At 46.0% G+C, this 18,670-nt stretch overlaps 1 protein-coding gene across 1 annotated transcript in view; it reads right to left on the reverse strand.

The window, feature by feature from the left end:
• FBP1 (fructose-bisphosphatase 1) overlaps positions 1–9,330 on the reverse strand; it is a 30,639-nt gene extending 21,309 nt beyond the window's left edge. Inside the window, 1 exon segment of the mRNA NM_001319798.1 lies at positions 9,161–9,330. Within this exon segment, the coding sequence (NP_001306727.1) occupies positions 9,161–9,330 (170 nt within the window).
• Between the last annotated feature and the right edge of the window lie 9,340 nt (positions 9,331–18,670).

An 18,670-nucleotide genomic window follows, 5' to 3' on the forward strand; every position in this document is an offset into this window, starting at 1 on the left:
CCTCCCTGGCATGTGGGATCTTAGTTCCCCAACAGGGATGAAACCCAAACCCCTTGCATTAGGAAGTGCAGAGTCTTCTCAAGTTGATTTTTCTTCCCAAACTCCAGAGAGTTTTTTCTTCCCAAGCTCGGAGAAGTCATTAGCTGAAGAATAGAGTTTATTTTCTTCAAAAGTTTTGAGAAAATCCTTTAAAACAATGCTGCTGCTGTTTAGTTGCTAAGTCATGTCTTTGTGACCCCATGGACTATAGCCCACCAGGCTCCTCTGTCCATGGGGATTCTCCAGGCAAGAATACTGGAGTGGGTTGCCATTTCCTTCTCCAGGGAGATCTTCCCTATCTAGGGATCAAACCCAGGTCTCCTGCTTGGCAGGTAGATTCTTTACCACTGAGCCACCTGGGAAGCTCCTTAAAAGCAATACTCTTCTGCATTTTGATCAGTCATCATTCCATCAAAGGTCCCAAAGGATAGAGCCTTCACTATATAACCTGATGGCCACAGGCAGCAGCAGCAGGGAAAGGCAACAGCATCATGGGCTTTCCTCCATGAGCTGGGACCCTAGACCATGAGGGTTCAAATCCCAGCTCTGCCACATGCTGAACAATTCTGTGTCAATCTCTTAGCATCTCTGATCTTTGGTAAAATCAGAATTTAGTGTATCTATGGCACAGTATGTAGAGAAGGAGTGTAAATGGGTTGACATGAGTAAAGGACTTAGAACAGAGACTGGCACCAAGGAAGTCGGCAGGAAACAGAATCCCACCCCCAACACCCCTCAGCAGGAATACAACCCTGCTGAGAAGCACCAGAGGGACCTGGGCTCAAATTCTGCCTTTTTCTCTTGCTGATTACATGATTTCCATCAAGTTGTCTCAGCTCCCTGATGGTTCATTTCTAGGCTTTGTAAGGACAAGGACTAATCCACCTGATGTACCTGGTTCATAGAGGCCAATGGCAGCCATCACCATTCTTAATGGAGCCCCACGTGTGGTGCTGTGTGCCTGATCCACAGGAACCCACTAAGTACCGGTTGGCTGATAAGGGGGAGGGGAACTACTTCTGAACCAGTTTTTCAGGCAGCTTCTGGGAAGACAGCCAATGCTGAACAGTGTCACAGACAGCTAAGCAAAAGAAAGTGCTCAAAGTTCACATTTGACTAACCGGGAGTATTATTTCATTTCAGACGCTTATGACATGTCACCTCAATTTTATTCATATTAGGTGGCCCTGCAGCCCAAGTTGTTCAGGGTGGCACAGCATTCTGTCAAGGTTTATGTCTCTGTGACTGTTCAATTTTAAATCCCTGGAGACACAAAAGTTCTCCGAGCTTGGGAAGAAAAAACTCTCTGGAGTTTGGGAAGAAAAATCAACTTAAGAAGCTGCTGTCTGTAATCTCTTTCTCTCTCTCTCTCTCTCTCTCTCTCTCTCTCTCTCTCTCTCTCGCTACACCACGCAGCAAGTAATCTCTCTTCCTTTATACTTATTATATAAACTTCACTGAAACTGTGCAACAGCTATAAGTCACTTTAATTCACATGGTGGGAAACTCTTTAGAAGGATAGGTTCATTTGACCAGAGTTTTTAAATCCTTAGGAATTTGAACTAAATATTAGCATGTTTTTCTTTTTTTCAAATTTGCATACAGTTTCTAGAGCTGTTTTACAGCCATAAAGTCTATGATTACTGATAGTCTGGGAAAGTCTCCTTTAACATTCCTGAAGCACCTCTCTAGATACAAGGACTGGAGTCAGGGCCACACTTAGAAAACTTTCGATGACTTCCTTGATTTGCTAACTAACTAGATCTTTTCCTTCTGAGGTCAGCATGACCATGTAAAGTTCTTGAATTAGCATGCACCAGAGCCAAGGAGGAAGAGCTCATCTTCACAAGAAAAAGGGAGGCAGATTGTTATTTAATCCTTATTGCTAAAGCAGACTTGTTGATTGATTCTGAAGTAAATGACCAACCATTCATCCAACCCAGAACGTCAAAAGGTCAGATCAGAAATACAGTCCACCCTGGGTATCCTGGGGTTTGCATCCACGAATTTCCACCTGTGGTTAATTGAACCCAAGATTACTCAGGGCAGATGTACTCAGACATTTTATCTAAGGGACTTGAGCATCCGTGGATTTTGGTAGGTGTGGGGTGTCATGGAACCAATCCTCATGGACATCTAGGGACAACTGTACTTTGAACAAGAGATGCCAACCAGAGCAGCTTCAAAGGCTGCAAACCCCAATGTTGGCTTACATTCATGCCAGCCCAAAGTGTGCTCATAGGATGGTATCAAATCCTCACAGAAATTAAACAGCAGAGCCACCAATCTGAGCCCAGCTCCATCTCTCTCCAAAATATGCTCTTAAAGCCAGATGGTCGACACCAAAATCAGATTGATTATATTCTTTGCAGCCAAAGATGGAGAAGCTCTATACAGTCAGCAAAAACAAGACAGGGAGCTGACTGTGGCTCGGATCATGAACTCCTTATTGCCAAATTCAGACTGAAATTGAAGAAAGTGGAGAAAACCACTAGACCATTCAGTTCAGTACAGGTCAGTTCAGTCGCTCAGTTGTGTCCAACTCTTTGCGAGACCATTCAGGTATGAACTAAATCAAATCCCTTAGGACTATACAGTGGGAGTGAGAAATAGATTTAAGGGACTAGATCTGATAGATAGAGTGCCTGATGAACTACGGATGGAGGTTTGTGACATTGTTCAGGAAACAGGAATCAAGACCATCCCCAAGAAAAAGAAATGCAAAAAAGCAAAATGGCTGTCTGAGGAGTCCTTACAAATAGCTGTGAAAAGACGGGAAGCGAAAAGCAAAGGAGAAAAGGAAAGATATAAGCATCTGAACGCAGAGTTCCAAAGAATAGCAAGGAGAGATAAGAAAGCCTTCATCAGTGATCAATGCAAAGAAATAGAGGAAAACAATAGAATGGGAAAAACTAGACATCTCTTCAAGAAAATGAGAGATACCAAGGGAACATTTCATGGAAAGATGGGCTCGATAAAGGACAGAAATGGTAGGGACCCAACAGAAGCAGAAGATATTAAAAAGAGGTGGCAAGAATACACAGAAGAACTGTACAAAAAAGATCTTCGTGACCCAATCACGATGGTGTTATCACTCACCTAGAGCCAGACATTCTGGAATGTGAAGTCAAGTGGGCCTTAGGAAGCATCACTACGAACAAAGCTGGTGGAGGTGATGGAATTCCAGTTGAGCTATTTCAAATCCTGAAAGATGATGCTGTGAAAGTGCTGCACTCAACATGCCAGCAAATTTGGAAAACTCAGCAGTGGCCACAGGACTGGAAAAGGTCCATTTTCATTCCAATCCCAAAGAAAGGCAATGCCAAAGAATGCTCAAACTACCGCACAATTGTACTCATCTCACATGCTAGTAAAGTAATGCTCAAAATTCTCCAAGCCAGGCTTCAGCAATACGTGAACCATGAACTTCCAGATGTTCAAGCTGGTTTTAGAAAAGGCAGAAGAACCAGAGATCAAATTGCCAACATCCACTGGATCCTGGAAGAAGCAAGAGAGTTCCAGAAAAATATCTATTTCTGCTTTATTGACTATGCCAAAGCCTTTGACTGTATGGATCACAATTAACTGTGGAAAATTCTGAAAGAGATGGGAATACCAGACCACCTGATCTGCCTCTTGAGAAACCTATATGCAGGTCAGGAAGCAACAGTTAGAACTGGACATGGAACAACAGACTGGCTCCAAATAGGAAGAGGAGTACATCAGGCTGTATATTGTCACCCTGCTTATTTAACTTATATGCAGAGTACATCATTAGAAATGCTGGGCTGGAGGAAGCACAAGCTGGAATCAAGATTGCCGGGAGAAATATCAATAACCTCAGATATGCAGATGATACCACCCTTATGGCTGAAAGTGCAAAAGAACTAAAGAGCCTCTTGATGAAAGTGAAAGAGGAGAATGAAAAAGTTGGTTTAAAGCTCAACATTCAGAAAACTAAGATCATGACATCCGGTCCCATCATTTTATGGTAGATAGATGGGGAAATGGTGGAAACAGTGTCAGACTTTATTTTTCTGGGCTCCAAAATCACTGCAGATAGTGATTGTAGCCATGAAATTAAAAGACGCTTAGTCCTTGGAAGGAAAGTTATGACCAACCTAGATAGCATATTAAAAAGCAGAGACATTACTTTTTCAAAAAAGGTCCATCTAGTCAAGACTATGGTTTTTCCAGTAGTCATCTATGGATGTGAGAGTTGGACTATAAAGAAAGCTGAGCACCAAAGAATTGATGCTTTTGAACTGTGATGTTGGAGAAGATTCTTCAGAGTCCCTTGGACTGCAAGGAGATCCAACCAGTCCATCCTAAAGGAGATCAGCCCTGAGTGTTCATTGGAAGGAATGATGCTGAAGCTGAAACTCCAATACTTTGGCCACCTGATGCGAAGAGCTGACTCATGTGAAAAGACCCTCATGCTGGGAAAGATTGGGGGCAGGAGGAGAAGGGGATGACAGAGGATGAGATGGTTGGATGGCATCATCGACTTGATGGACATGGGTTTGGGTAAACTCCAGGAGTTGGTGATGGACAGGGAGGCCTGGTGTGCTGCAGTTCATGGGATCGCAAAGAGTCGGACATGACTGAGCGACTGAACTGAACTGAACTGAACTGAAAGCCCCCCTATGTTTCTGTTCTGCTAAATCAGGTCCTGGTTTTCTTCTCTGCCTATCTCGGATGCATGTGTCAAAACCCAGAGGCCTAATCTTAAGTCACTTCTTCATACCCAAATTCCAGACTGTCGCCACTAACTGAAGGCTGAACAACATCTCCAATAGGATGCCCCTCTCACACCTCATGTTCAGCATCTCTGTAACGTTGGAATCATCTTCCCAGCCTTCTCTAGCCTCTAAAACTCAGCCCCTCCTTTGGAATTGTGGTTTTATTTTCGCTGTTTTGTTTTTTAACATCACAGCCCTGATCTCAGTTGCTAGGATCTGCTCTTTGAGAACCTCCCTCACTGTCCTTCTCCCCCAGCCCCCACCCAGACTTCTCCCATGTCCCCCCATCTCCTCTAATCCTGCAGTTCTGAATCCTGCTGGGTTTCCACATCTTCCACTTTCCCTCTTCTAACTCTGTACTTCCAGTCATAGCTGCCCCAGATGAATCTCCAATCGTGCCACTGCCCCACTCAAAAACCTGTACCTCTCCCCTTTGGTCACCCCCTCAAAAATAAAGTATTCACCCTTGCCACATAATGTTCCCCCAATGCGCCCACAATTTAACATCCACAAATGCTCCATCACTACATTACATGAAAGGTTCCAGGTTTCAGTCAAACCAAATAAGCATCTTTTCCAGAAACATCTTCCTAGCTTGTACCTCTCCTCACACGGCAGCCCAGCCATCAGGCCTTATGACCAGCTATGCCTGCCCACTACAAATGACCATCTTGATGGGCCACCATCTTTCACATCCACATATTTTTGCCAACTATACAAAAGTATCTTTCAGAATCTCTATTGCTGGGACTTTCCTGTTGGTTCAGGGGTTAAGACTCCATGCTCCCAATGCAAAGGGCCCAGGTTTGATCCTGGTCAGGGACCTAGATCCCTCTGAAAGGAAGACCCCTGCAGGTAGGAACCAAGATTCTGAGTGCTGCAGCTAAGCCTGGAATCATCTTCCTACCTTTCTCCAGCCTCTAAAACTCAGCTTATGTGGCCAAATAAATCTCTTTTGAAAAGATTGTCCATTGTATTCTAACTCTATACATGTAATATTTTCCCTAAAGAGTAAGCTCTGTATCTTTCTCATCTCTCAGTAACTTCTAAAATTTAAGAGAGAGAGAGAGAGAGAGCTCCAGGCTCTATGTTTAAACTCCTGATCTGCCTGATGAGGAGTCAGGGCTGATGTCCATAAACTGGTCCCACAAGGTTCCTGCAAGTCTGCAATCATCTTGTCCCTCTGGCTAGATGCCCTACTAGGGCAAGTCAGCAGCACTAACAAGTCATTTGCAGGTATGCTAGCCTTTTCATCCAGAATATCAAAGCCGATAATAAGCATAATTTGGAGCCCAAGTTGAGATCTTGTCTTATTGCCCCCTTCCCAACTACATATGATACAGAGACAGTCAAACTTACTTTCCCACAGGCATACAGAATGTTCAGGTTCTACTCTTTCTCTATCAGCCATCCACATGACCATGTGAAATGCCCATTTCATGGGTACAATGCTCTTTGAAATAGTGAAAGACCAGTGACATGCCCAAACATATGGGAAATGTCAAATAGCTCATGATATGGCTGTACAGTGGAACACTGTGTGTGCTAAGTCACTTCAGTTGTGTCCAACTCTTTTCAAACTTATGAACTACAGCCTGCTGGGCTCCTCTGTCCATGGATCCTTTAGGCAAAAATACTGAAGTGGGTTGCCATGCCCTCCTCCAGGGAATCTTCCTGACCCAGGGTTCGAACCTGGTTCTCTAATGTCTCCTGCATTGACAGGCAAGATCTTGATCACTAGTGCCACCTGGGAAGCCCTAGTGAACACTATGCAGCAGTTAAAAAGGAGGAGGTGAATTTACATGTCCTGACATTGGAGGATGCTCATTAGATAGAGTTGAATAATGAAAGCAAACTGCAGAAAGGCATGTCAAGTGTGATTCCATTTTGTTTGCTGTTTACAAATAGTCACATGGAAGTGCTTATCCATGTATAAATTTATATGAATATAGAGAAGTATCTAGTAAAAAGAGACCCAGTAAATTATGAACAGTGGATACCCCAGGGAATGGATAAAGGTGGGTCTCACTTTTCCCTTTGTGTTCTTCTGAGTGGTTTGAATTTTTGTTGAGTAACATATAAAGGGTTTCCCTGGTGACTCAGATGGAAAGGATCTGCCTGCAATGCAAGAGACCCAAGTTCAATAACTGGGTCAGGAAGATCCCTTGGAAGAAGGCACAGCATTCTTACCTTGAGAATTCCATGGACAGTAGAGTCCATGGAGTTGCAAAGACTTGGACACAACTGAATGACTAACACACACACACACACACACACACACACACACATACACACAACATATAAAGGACTTTATAATTATAGCAAAAACTATTTTTAACCTAGTGCTTATAGGTGTCTAGTTTTAAAAATATGCACAATTCATACAGCCAAAATTGGCACCCTTTGTCCAGGTTCTACTAATATCCCACTACCTATGGTCCCACTATCTGAGGTTACTTTATAAGGTGCGAAAAAAAGAAGTGAAGTCATTCAGTCGGGTCTGACTCTTTGCAACCCCATGGACTGTAGCCTGCCAGGCTCCTCCATCCATGGAATTTTTCAGGCAAGAGTACTGGAGTGGGTGGCCATTTCCTTCTCCAGAGGATCTTCCTGACCCAGGGATCGAATCTGGGTCTCCCTCATTGCAGGCAGACGTTATACCATCTGAGCCACCAGGGAAGCCCTAAGGTGGGAAGGATGCACCTCAAAGCAGATCTTGAGTTTCTGAGTCTCTTTGGGGTTGTGAGAGGTGCTGACACATTTTTAAATAATACAAAAATGACAAGCACTCTTTTTTAAAACAGTAGGAAATCCTATGGATAGAGGAGCCTGGTGGGCTACAGTGCAGGGGGTCACAAAGAATCGGACATGACTGAGTTACTTTTACTTACCTTCACTTTTTAAATAAGCCCCCTGGTTTTCAAAGTCAGGTAAAGCTGTGAGGACACTTTTACTTATTGTACATTACGTTTAAAGTAAGAATTTAATTGAATGTCTCCTCAGACATGTATTAAGAAGGTCCATAGGTGGAATAGTAATGGAGTCACCACCTTCTAACATATTTCCCAATCCCTCTCCCATCAGGGCCCAACTTTGCTTGACATCTGCAAATAAATGATGATAAACTCTTTCCTTAAGAGTCAGCTCGGATAGATTGGGAGTTTGGGATTGACATGTACACACTGTTATATTTAAAATAGATAACCAATAAGGACCTACTGTATAGCACAGGGGACTCTGCCAATACTCTGTAATAACCTAAATGGAAAAAGTTTTGAAAAAGATACATGTATATGTATAACTGAATCACTTTATTGTATAACTGAAACTAGCAGAACATTGTTAACCAACTATACTCCAATATAAGATTTAAAAAAAAATTTTTTTAAGTTAGCTCTACCAAGCCATACTGTAAAACCAAAGGTGAAGAACTGACAAGATAAGGAATCCAGGTTTCAGGGGCTGGGCTTTTTCAGCTGCAATGAGCACTGTGTACAATGCTTATGAAGTGCTCCTAAGTATGAGAAATACTAGGAAGGAGTATGAGCAATCTAAAACCCAAGTATCCTTCAGCTAAAGTGAGGACCAGTCTAAACATAAAATACTTGTGCACACCAGAATAAAGCAAAGGGTATTTGTCTTAGTAACATAAAAGCCTCGCAAGAAGGTACCCTTTGAATCCCTGTGTCCGTTCATTCCTTCACTACGCACAATGTGATCTGCAGACCAGCAGCCCTACCACCACAGAACTTAGAAATCCCGCATCTCAGTCCCCACCCCAGACCTTCTGCAGCCCGGTGTCCACCAGCACTGAAGCCCTGAAGGCGCTGAATACTGCAGGCTTCCTCCCAGCCCGGCGCACCTGCTGCTTCTTAACAAGACTTGTTCAGGGTCAAGGAGATACTCAATTAGAAACCTGACTTGGGACCCCAATTTCAAAGGGAATGAAAGCAAAAGGAGAGAAAAACGGAAAGGGAGGCACGGGGACCAGCACTTTCCCATTTGAGGCTAGGGTGGGTGTGGTGGGCAGGCCAGGTGCCCATGGGGCCAGTCAGTTTCACCAGGAGGAGGCCGAGAGAGGTGCCAAGGCTGCTCAGCCCAGGGGCGCCGGTTGCAGGGTGGAGGCAGGTATGGACTGTGAGACAAGCCCCCCAGGTGGGCACCCACAAGCTTAAGGGAGGGGGGAACTAGGGCTTGAGTGTGGTTTGAGCTTCTGCAGAGGAGCTACCGGAGACAGTGTGTAGGTATCTCAGCTATCAGAGAGACAGACTGACAGGCGGGGCAGAGCACCAGACAGCATGCTGCCTGGTAGATCCCCAGCCAGAGAGAGAGAGGACTCCGCCAGGGTGGGGACTGGGGGGTACAGAAGCCTGACTCACAGGTGCGCGATGCCCGCCTTGCGCACGGCCGTGGAGATGGCTTTGACCGCGGTGCAAAGCGAGTTGAGCAGTTGGGTCATCTCGCCCGTGCCACGGGCCTTCCTGCCCTCTTCCATGACGAAGCGGGTCACGGTGACGATATTGGTGTCGAAGGCTGCCTGGTCCGTCATGCTGGGGCCCGGTTGCGGCTCGCTGGGCGACAGGTGCGGACGGCGGGACGCGGTGGGAAGCGGCCGCAGCACAGAGAGTCAGCGCGGCGGCTCCGGAGCGGGCCAGGTTCCAGGCGGGGGGGGCGGGTAGCCTATAGGCGCGGGTCACCGCCCTCCGCCCCCGGGAACACCTCCGCGCCCCGGACCCCGCCCCCCCCGACTGCGGCCCCGCCCTCTCCGACCCTCTATGACGTCCGGGATCCTCGTCCAGTCTCAGTTCCCCAGCCGCTGGGTGTCCCCCCGCCTCGTGCCCCGCCCCCACCCCACCTCCAATTCCTCGCTGTCGCCGCGACGCGCCTCTGCCCAACTGCCTCCAGCGTGGTAGAGCGCTACTCTGGGCCATGGTCCTTTTCAGTTCGCACGACGACCTTGCCACGGAGGTGCAATCCTGATTCCCGCCCTACCCCACTAAGATAGAAAACGGAAGTTGGGAAGGTTAAGCGCGGTGCTCAGTGCAGCGTGGCTAGTGAGTGAGAAGCCCGCGCTGCAGCCCAGCTGCTCCGGGGTTCAGGCTTTAACCGCTGTGCTTCCCACCGCCACCGTCGTCACCTGCCATCTGCTCCCTGCCCTCTGTCCACCCCTGCTTGTCCTGTCGTCTGACTCTTCTGACCAACTTCAAGAGACTGAATTCCTCTGTTCCTTACTGTCCGGTGGCTTGGTTTTGGATCCTTAATTCAGATCTGTTCTCAAGATTTCTGTAGTCTGAGAGCTATTAAAGGGACCTGTTAATGCGAGTTCCTGTGCCAAACCCACAGTAAGGCCAAACAAAGTGAAACAGTCTGAGTTTGGAGCAGAGAAAGGTTTATTGCAAGGCCATGCAAGGAAACAAGGTGGCTCATACCCTGAAAAGTTTCCAGCTCCTCAAAGGATTTTGACAAAGTATTTTTAAGGGCAGATTTGCGGGGAGGGTGGAGGGGGGGCGGCGCAGGGGGCAGTGGCAGGGGCTATGTGCTCATTGTCATCAAGCAGTTTCTTCATTTGGTGGAGGGGTGGAGGGAGGCGGATTCATGTCTACAAAATAACTCAGGAAACTTGTATCAAATACTGTTATCTGTATTATCTAGGTACTTCAAAGAGGAGCTGATATGGGGGAAGGCCTCAGAGAGTCCTGCTGGTGCTGGGTTAGAGACCTTCCTTTCCAATAACTGCACTTTGCAGAGAAAATGTTCACAGACCCAGGAAAGGGTATCCTGGATACCACACTGAGATCAGAGGCTCCAAGGCCACATCCTGAGGGTTTTGTAGGCACATTGCTTCTGTCCTAAGGCAGTTCATGCACTTATTCATGGAACAAGATTTATTGAGCATCTGCTATTAGCAAGACCGTGCTTTGAGAGCTAGCCCCTGTCTCCTTACAAGCACCCCAAACGATGGGCCTGTTGAGTTCTGTACAATTTCTGGCAATTCTGGTAGGAAATGTGCCCTGGCCAGGAACAAAGGGAGCTGGCCACACTGGAGTGAAGAGGACTAATTTGCTTCTGATTTTGGTCAGATAGTCCAGGTCCTCTTAGTCAGACATTGTTCTGTTGGGTGTCTACTGGTTCAGACTGTTCCCTGGCTCAGTCTCTGTGAGCCAAGTGGCCACCTGCACAACTCTGTTCAATGCCAGTAGACTTCAGAGGGTGAGTAGAATTCAGAACTGGTGCTACAATAGGTGGGGATGTCAGGATAGCCTCACTTTTTAGACCAGAATTTGAGAAGCACTCAGTTGGGCTTGGGTTTCTGATTTCACCCTGGGTTCCAGACCGGGTCCTGATTTCTATCACTGGGAGGTTGCATTCCTGCCACCAAGGAACCAGAGGTCTCTGTGAATGAGAACTCCCTTCCTACTACTTTGGAAGGTTGCATTCTTTCCAGTGGGAAACTGCAGACCTCTGGTTTAGAAGCCACCTTTTCTGTGATGAGGGTGGGGGGCAATTTGAGTCCCTTTTCAATAAGGGAGACTTTTGTGTGCAGGGAACACATGGGTGGATAGGATTCTTGAACTCACCCTTTCAGGTGGCAGAAGCTGACTACTAAACTGGGGTTCGAGTTCTGAGGCTTTGGCTGCTGGTCTGGGTTCATCCTGGTTTTGAGTCATAGGGTTCTAGTTTATGTTTTTGCCTTGTTTGTCTCGTCTTCAATGTCTGATTGTCTTATCTGTTAATAAATTAATTGAAATTGAGTTCCTTAGCAACCATAGGAAAATCTACTTTCAGGCTCAGGACAAGCAAACTCTGGTATCTATAACTCACATTAGTCAGCCCTTGAGAATGGCTGACTGTGGTACATCAGAATGGAAAACAACTTTTCTGTTCCCAATTGTTCTTCATCGGAATGTATTATAAATTGGAAATCTTTGGGGTGTAACCCATGCAAAATACCAGATGGCGTTTGTCAGGAATGTTGCCTGGCCCCAAGACTCAATAGAAAATCAAGAAAAGTGGCCAGAAGATAGGTCTCTAAACTGTAACACCACCTGCAGTTGGATCTTTATTGCAAAAGGTTAGAAAAGTGGAACAAGATCCCATTAGTACAGTGCCTTATGGGGCTGCAGCAACACCAAACTCAGCCCAGTCACCAGACCTGGAGACCAGCTACAGGAGTAGTGCCCACCACTGACCCACATGGGATCCCATGGAGACTGGGCAGGGCCTGACGAGCATCATCAAAGTCTCCCACTTAAAGGGACGAAGGCTGCTGCCTGGAGACCTATAAATGGGAAAAGTCAGAAACACTCAACAGGAGGCAATGAAAACCCATCAACATTCTTAGAGAAGGTAGAGAATGCCTCTGACAACTCTTAATAGAGGTGCCCCTGAGAGCAACCCAGTGGTTATACTTTATACCTCAAAGTGGCCCCCAACATCTAAGGGAAGTTGCAGAAAGTAGCAGTGGGTCCAAATGCCCCCAGACTCTCATGTGGTGGGTATTTCTGTTGGGAGTGTTCAATAACCCAGATATTGGCTGAGGAAGAAAAGGAGGACAAGCAGCTAAAGAGACAAACCAGTCTCCTGGCTGTTGCCCCCTAGGGCACACTGAGTAACCCATGGCACTGATGGATGAACGCAGGTGAATATGCTGAGGGACCAAGGTGCGGGCCCAATCAATGTGCTTCCAGCAAGATGGAAGACAGTAAGTAAAAGGGAATGCCCCAATCATCCTCTGTGAGGGGGGGCCATGGAGAGTGCAAGGTGCCACAAGCAGAGGAGCACTGACAGGGACTAGGGGCTCTCTAGCTGGCTCCTTGGGGTATAATCCCCATCTCCCCAGAGGAGCCCTGGGTTGTCTAAGAAGTGGAAGAAGAAAAAGTAGAATTTTTAATAGTTCTTGAAGCCATTTCTGCTCAGTCTTGACCACCTTGAAGGGAAGAATGTTCCAACAGGAGTGTGCTGTTAAAGGGGAATTGGGCAGATCTAACAGGAGGTTCTTTTTTAGAACCATTGATATGTGAAATGGGACCCTTCAAATAAAAGTCTCTATAAGTTTTGACCTAATAGAAACCATGCAACATTGATTGGGACTTGAACCCATGTGCCAGGACTCAAACCCAACCGGAAGCCAGATTGGGACTTCAACCTACAGGCTGAGACTTGAACCTGGCTTCTTTTAAACTGAGATCACACACTTGATCTCAGGATTTAATGAAGCTCAGGTTCTTGATGTCTATTGCAGAAAGAATTCAGTAAGAGACAAAGTGAGAGGTAAGAAGTGGATTTATTTAGAGAAAAAAACACTCCACAGACAGAATGTGGGCCATCTCAGAAGGCAAAACATGCCAGAATATGGCATGGTTAATTTTTATGGGCTGGGCAATTTCAAAGGCTAATGAGTGGGAGAATTATACTAACTAATCCTGGGGAAGGAGTTGGGGATTTCCAGGAATTGGGCCACTGTACACTTTTTGGTCTTCTGTGGTTAGCCTCTGAACAGTCATAGCACTGGTCAGTATGTCATTTAGCATGCCAATGTATTACAATAAACATATAATGAGTCTCAAGCTCTACTGGAAGTCAAATCTTCCACCATCTTGGACCTAGTTGGTTCTAACCAGTTTTTTTATTTATTTTCATGTCCTGTGGCTATGTCAGGCTTTTAAAAGTTGTGCCTTGCCCCCTTCCTCTTGTTTCATTATGAATGGGCATATATCTCAGGAGAGGAACACAGCTTTCACTATCCCTGGAAGAGGATATAATAGAACCTGAAAACTTAATGGCCCATATCTTGAGAGTCCTTTGGACAGCAAGGAGATCAAACCTGTCAATCCTAAAGGAAATCAACCCTGAATATTCACTAGAAGGACAGATGTTGAAGTTGAAGCTCCAATACTTTGGCCACCTGATGTGAAGAGCCGACTCATTGGAAAAGATCCTGATACTGGGAAAGATTGAGGGCAAGAGGAGAAGGGAGCAACAGAGGATGAGATGGTTGGATGGCATCACTGACTAATGGACATGAATCTGAACAAACTCCAGGAGATAGTGAAGGACAGGGAAGCGAGTGTGGTGTGCTGCAGTTCATGGGGTCACAAAGCATTGGGCATGACTTAGTGATGGAACAACAAAAATTTTAGAGAAAGTAAACCCAGCTCTATGGGCTCTAGGTCCAGTAGAAAGAGCTAAAAAAAAAAAAAAATGGCTTTAGGAATCCTACTTAAGACTTTGGGGCCCCTTAAGAGACTATTCGACTACTTCCAAACAATTGGATTCTGAGGGGGGTGAAAAATGGCCTCCATGCTTTAGAGCTGAGGTTAAGGAATTTCTTAAACCTAAGGAGGATGCTTAAAAGTTTTTGTTAATAGATTATCAAGATGGGAGGCCACCTCCCTGTTGCGCTAGCTGCCTTGAGGTGTGGGGCAACAAGCAGAAGTACCTTCATTTCAGGGGGTGGGTGGCAGGGGTGGTAAGTGATCACCTAGATTGTTACTTCTCAATGTCCTGCCTCTGACACAAAGCTGAGTGAGGAAATCGGTGATCACTGCTTGTTCACAGGACGGAGAACTGTAACAAAGTTGGTAATGCCATACACGTACCATTTACATCTACAGTGTCATGTGAGGTCAGTGTGTTTTGTGATGATCGAGGAGGAGAAATCATTGCAGCCAGCAAGGAGCAGCCCTGCCAGGCACAGGTGGAGGCAGGAGGGAGAAATCCTGTTTGTGGAGGTGCCCACTGTCCTCCGGTCGTGCACCTTCCTGACTCTGGCTAACACCCAGGTGATGAGCTTATGTACTCTGACTCAGAAAAGAACTAGTCACAGTCAGTAACATGATGGATGGGACATAACTGTGCAATAGGCAAGTACAGTCTGAATCTCCATTTCCATGTCCTTTAGCCCCTTACTGATAACAAGGGAACTTTCTTCTGCTTTTGTATAAAAGCAACAGTTGTTGAAACAGAACAGGACCCTGTAGGGCCCTCCTGGATACACATCCTTTCCATGTCCTCCATTTCTTGTTGGTAGGAAGAAAGCTTCAGTCAATCTCCTTGACCTTCCCTGAATTCCAAAGGGCAGATTCAAATAGTTGTTAATCAAATAAGGGAGGGAATGCAGAAACAAAGGAGAAGTAGTCAAGAAACAATAGTTATGACAAACCTAGAAAGCAGAGGCACTATTTTGCTGACAAAGGTCTGTACAGTCAAAGTTACGTTTTTTTCCAGTAGTCATGGATGTGAGAGTTGGACCATAAAGAAGTCTGAGCACTAAAGAATTGATGCTTTCGAACTGTGGGGCTAGAGAAGACTCTTGAGAGTTCCTTAGGCAGCAAGGAGATCAAACCAGTCAATCTGAAAGGAAATCAACCCTGGATAGTAATTGAGAGGACTGATGCTGAAGTTGAAGCTCCAATACTTTGGCCACCTGATGTAAAGAGCCGACTCATTGGAAAAAACCCTGGTGCTAGGAAAGATTGAGGGCAAGAGGAGAAGGGGGCGAGAGAGGATGAGATGGTTGGATGGCATCACTGACTCAATGGGCATGGATCTGGGCAAACGCCAGGAGATAGTGAAGGATAGGGGAGCCTGGCGTGCTGTGGTTCATGGGGTCACAATGAGTCGAACACGATTGAGTGACTGAACAACAACAAATGGAGGGAACACAGAAATGAAGAGGAGCAGTCAAGAAACAATAGTGCAGCCATGGGGCAAGGTCCTGGATCCTCCTCAAGTAAAATACACAAGAATATCTTGGCGTTCTTCTGTAGGAATTAAGGCCCCTACCCAGGTGGAGGATGATAACTTCAGGCTAAGCCCAAGATTCCAGAAATACCACCCTGTTAACTCACCACCAACCAATCAGAAGGGAGCCTGCACACAGTGGAGGATAATGAAGGCTCTGGTCACCTCCCTAAATGATTCTTCCTTTAAAAACTTTCATGGTTGAGCAGAATCTTTGAAGTTGTTCCTTGGATACGAATTTGCCTTTTCCCCAGGTTGCTGGCCTCCTGAATAAACCAGACTGTCCTTTGCAACCAACACACTCTTGAGTATTGTCTTCCTCAGTTCAGTAGTACTGTCACTATCCACATAACAAAGCTTACATAGCACGTGTTGATACTTCCTGCAGGGTGAGCATGGAGGTTCTTAAACGCTGCACCTGCATCAGTGTACAGTCTTCTAAGGTGGCCACCACCATTAGCCCCAGTTAACAGATGAACCAAATATTGCTCAGTGAGGTAAGTAGGCATGTAGACCCAGGCCATCTAGCTCCAGAGTCTGTGTACCTGACCACCATGCAAAACGGCCTATATCTAAGGGGATGGTTACCTTTGTAAGCGGCGGGCTTCCCCTCACTGTGGGTGACAGGAAGCAACAGATGAGCTACACGGATGCGCTTTCATGTACTTAGTGTGTCCTGTCTGCCCAGCTGGGAGTTGAGCACTCTGCCATCATGACACCCCTCTGAACGGAAACAACCATCCTACTTTACAGACAAATAAGGTGTGTTTAGTGAGATAGGGGAACTGGTTAAGGTCTCCAGGCTGGGGAGAGCTGGCACTCAGAATCCAGCAGGCCTGCCCCACCCCAATCCTGACCATTTCACCTCTTATTAGAGATGGTTTCCAAGGCAATAAACTTCAGGAGGGCTGGGCTGGGCTGGACTAGATGCCTTTTATGTCCCACCAAATCTGAGATCCCAAGGGACTAAATGTCTGGCACATAAGGGGACAAACACTTAAACAGAGCTGCTATTACCCATTGCTAGGCCCCAAATATTAGTCTTTATACTTCAAGTTTTATATTTAAGGAAATATTTCTTTTCCAAGGCCCTTCTGCTTTTAGCATTCTGCAGTATTTCTCCTGAAAAATTGCCCAAGGAGCAAAGAGTTAACTGGTGTTTGTCCTTTTATATGAAATGCTCTTCTCCAGACTTGCTGACTATTCTTCTCCCATCAAAACCCTCCACCTTGGGGACTTTCCTAGTGATCCAGTGGTTAAAAATCTGCCTTGTGATGCAGGGGATGCAGGTTCAATCCCCAGTGGAAGAGTTAAGATCCCACATGCTGCAGAGCAACTAAGCCCACATATCACAACTAGAAAAGCCTGTGTGACACAACCAAGACCTGATGAAGCCAAATGAACAAATGCTATTTTTAAAAAAACATCCACCTTGTGAACATGGTTGACTCACTGTCCTCCAAATTCAACTCAGTTCTCTTATGCTATTTCTTGTTCCTTTTGGCTCCAGAATGTTCAATCCTGGATACCAACCCTTGATAACTATCTAAATCCTAACAATAGCAGTAGATTGACCATCTATTAATTTTCATGTGCTATGCTTTTATTGATGTATTTCATTTGACCTATAAACAGGCAAAGTGCTAATGTTCATAATTATTTGTATTTTCAAAATAGAGGGCTCCCCAGATAGCTCAGTGGTTCGGAATCTGCCTGTCAATGAAGGAGACGTGGATTTGATCCCTGGTCTGGGAAGAGTCCACATGCCACAGAGCAACTAAGCCAGTGTGCCACACCTAATGAGCCTGTGCTCGAGGTCCCAGAAGCTGTAACTACCGAGCCCATGTGCCCTAGAACCTGTGCTCTGCAACAAGAGAAGCCAGGACAATGAGAAGCCTGTGTACCACAACAAAGAGTAGCCCCCGCTCGCAACTGGAGAAAGCCCACATGCAGCAACAAGACCCAGCACAATCAAAGATAAAAAACAAATAAAATTATTAAAGTAAATAAATAAATTAGAGCAGATCCAGTGTTATCCCTATAATGACAATCATTGGCTGAGGAATGATCATTTATCTGGACCAGTAGGAGTTCAACATTGGATTTTTGTTGGAACCAGTGAGTGAAGTCGCTCAGTCATGTCCAACTCTTTGTGACCCCATGGACTGTAGCCTACCAGGCTTCTCTGTCCATGGGATTTTCCGGGCAAGAGTACTGGAGTGGGGTACCATTTCCTTCTCCAGGGGATCTTCCTGACCCAGGGATTGAACCTGGGTCTCCCACATTGTAGGCAGACACTTTACCCTCTGAGCCACCAGGGAAGCCCAGAGCCACCAGGGAAGCCACTGGTTTTGTTGGAACCAGTGGGTAAATCTAAGCTGGTAGAACATAAGTCTGGAAATACCGTTGGTCATACACTTTCCTCCAAGGGAAGAGAGGGTCTGCAAGATGACACAGAGAGGAAAGGGAAGATGAGAGATACAGAGAGACCCTTGCCTCACCTCAGTTCCTAGTCGTCTTGGTTATCATAGTGGATGCTGTAGTATGTCACCAGTTCCTCACTAAGGATAAATAACTTATTCTCCAGCTCCTTGGATCCAGCTTCCTGAATCCAAGAGAACCACTTCCTCTGTGCCATGACCTTTCCCATAGCAGCCTAGAGCCAATGACAGGTTGACAGGGGGATAGAAGTTCTGGCCCCCCTGCCCTACCTTCAGACTATTCTGACAGGTCAGCCCAGCTTCAGAGGTCCCTACAGGGCTGGCTGAGCCCTCTCCTCCACTTTGAGTTCCATCCTGCTGTTGCAATCATTAGCCTAGTCACTATCAGTGGGGGTAGGAAAAGTAGGCTAATTTCTAAGTAGGAAAATGGATCCCTAGGGTATGGGATGGACAGGAGAGGAGGAGCAGTTGTAGAATGGAGCATGGCGTGGGAGGAGTTTCATGGAGCCAGAAGGTCAGATAAGGACATGAAGAGCTACAGGGCTTTGCCATATGAGGAGCCATTGGAGGAACTGAAAATATAATATGAGGAACAATAGAAGGAGCTAAAAATATGTGGTGGAAAAGTAAAAATTTATGAGGAATATGACAGAATCTTCACACATTTGACAGGCAATCAAGCAGAGGTTGAATCAACTTTCTTCA

The sequence above is a fragment of the Bubalus bubalis genome, chromosome 3 (assembly GCF_019923935.1).
Source record: "Bubalus bubalis isolate 160015118507 breed Murrah chromosome 3, NDDB_SH_1, whole genome shotgun sequence".
NCBI lineage: Eukaryota > Metazoa > Chordata > Mammalia > Artiodactyla > Bovidae > Bubalus > Bubalus bubalis.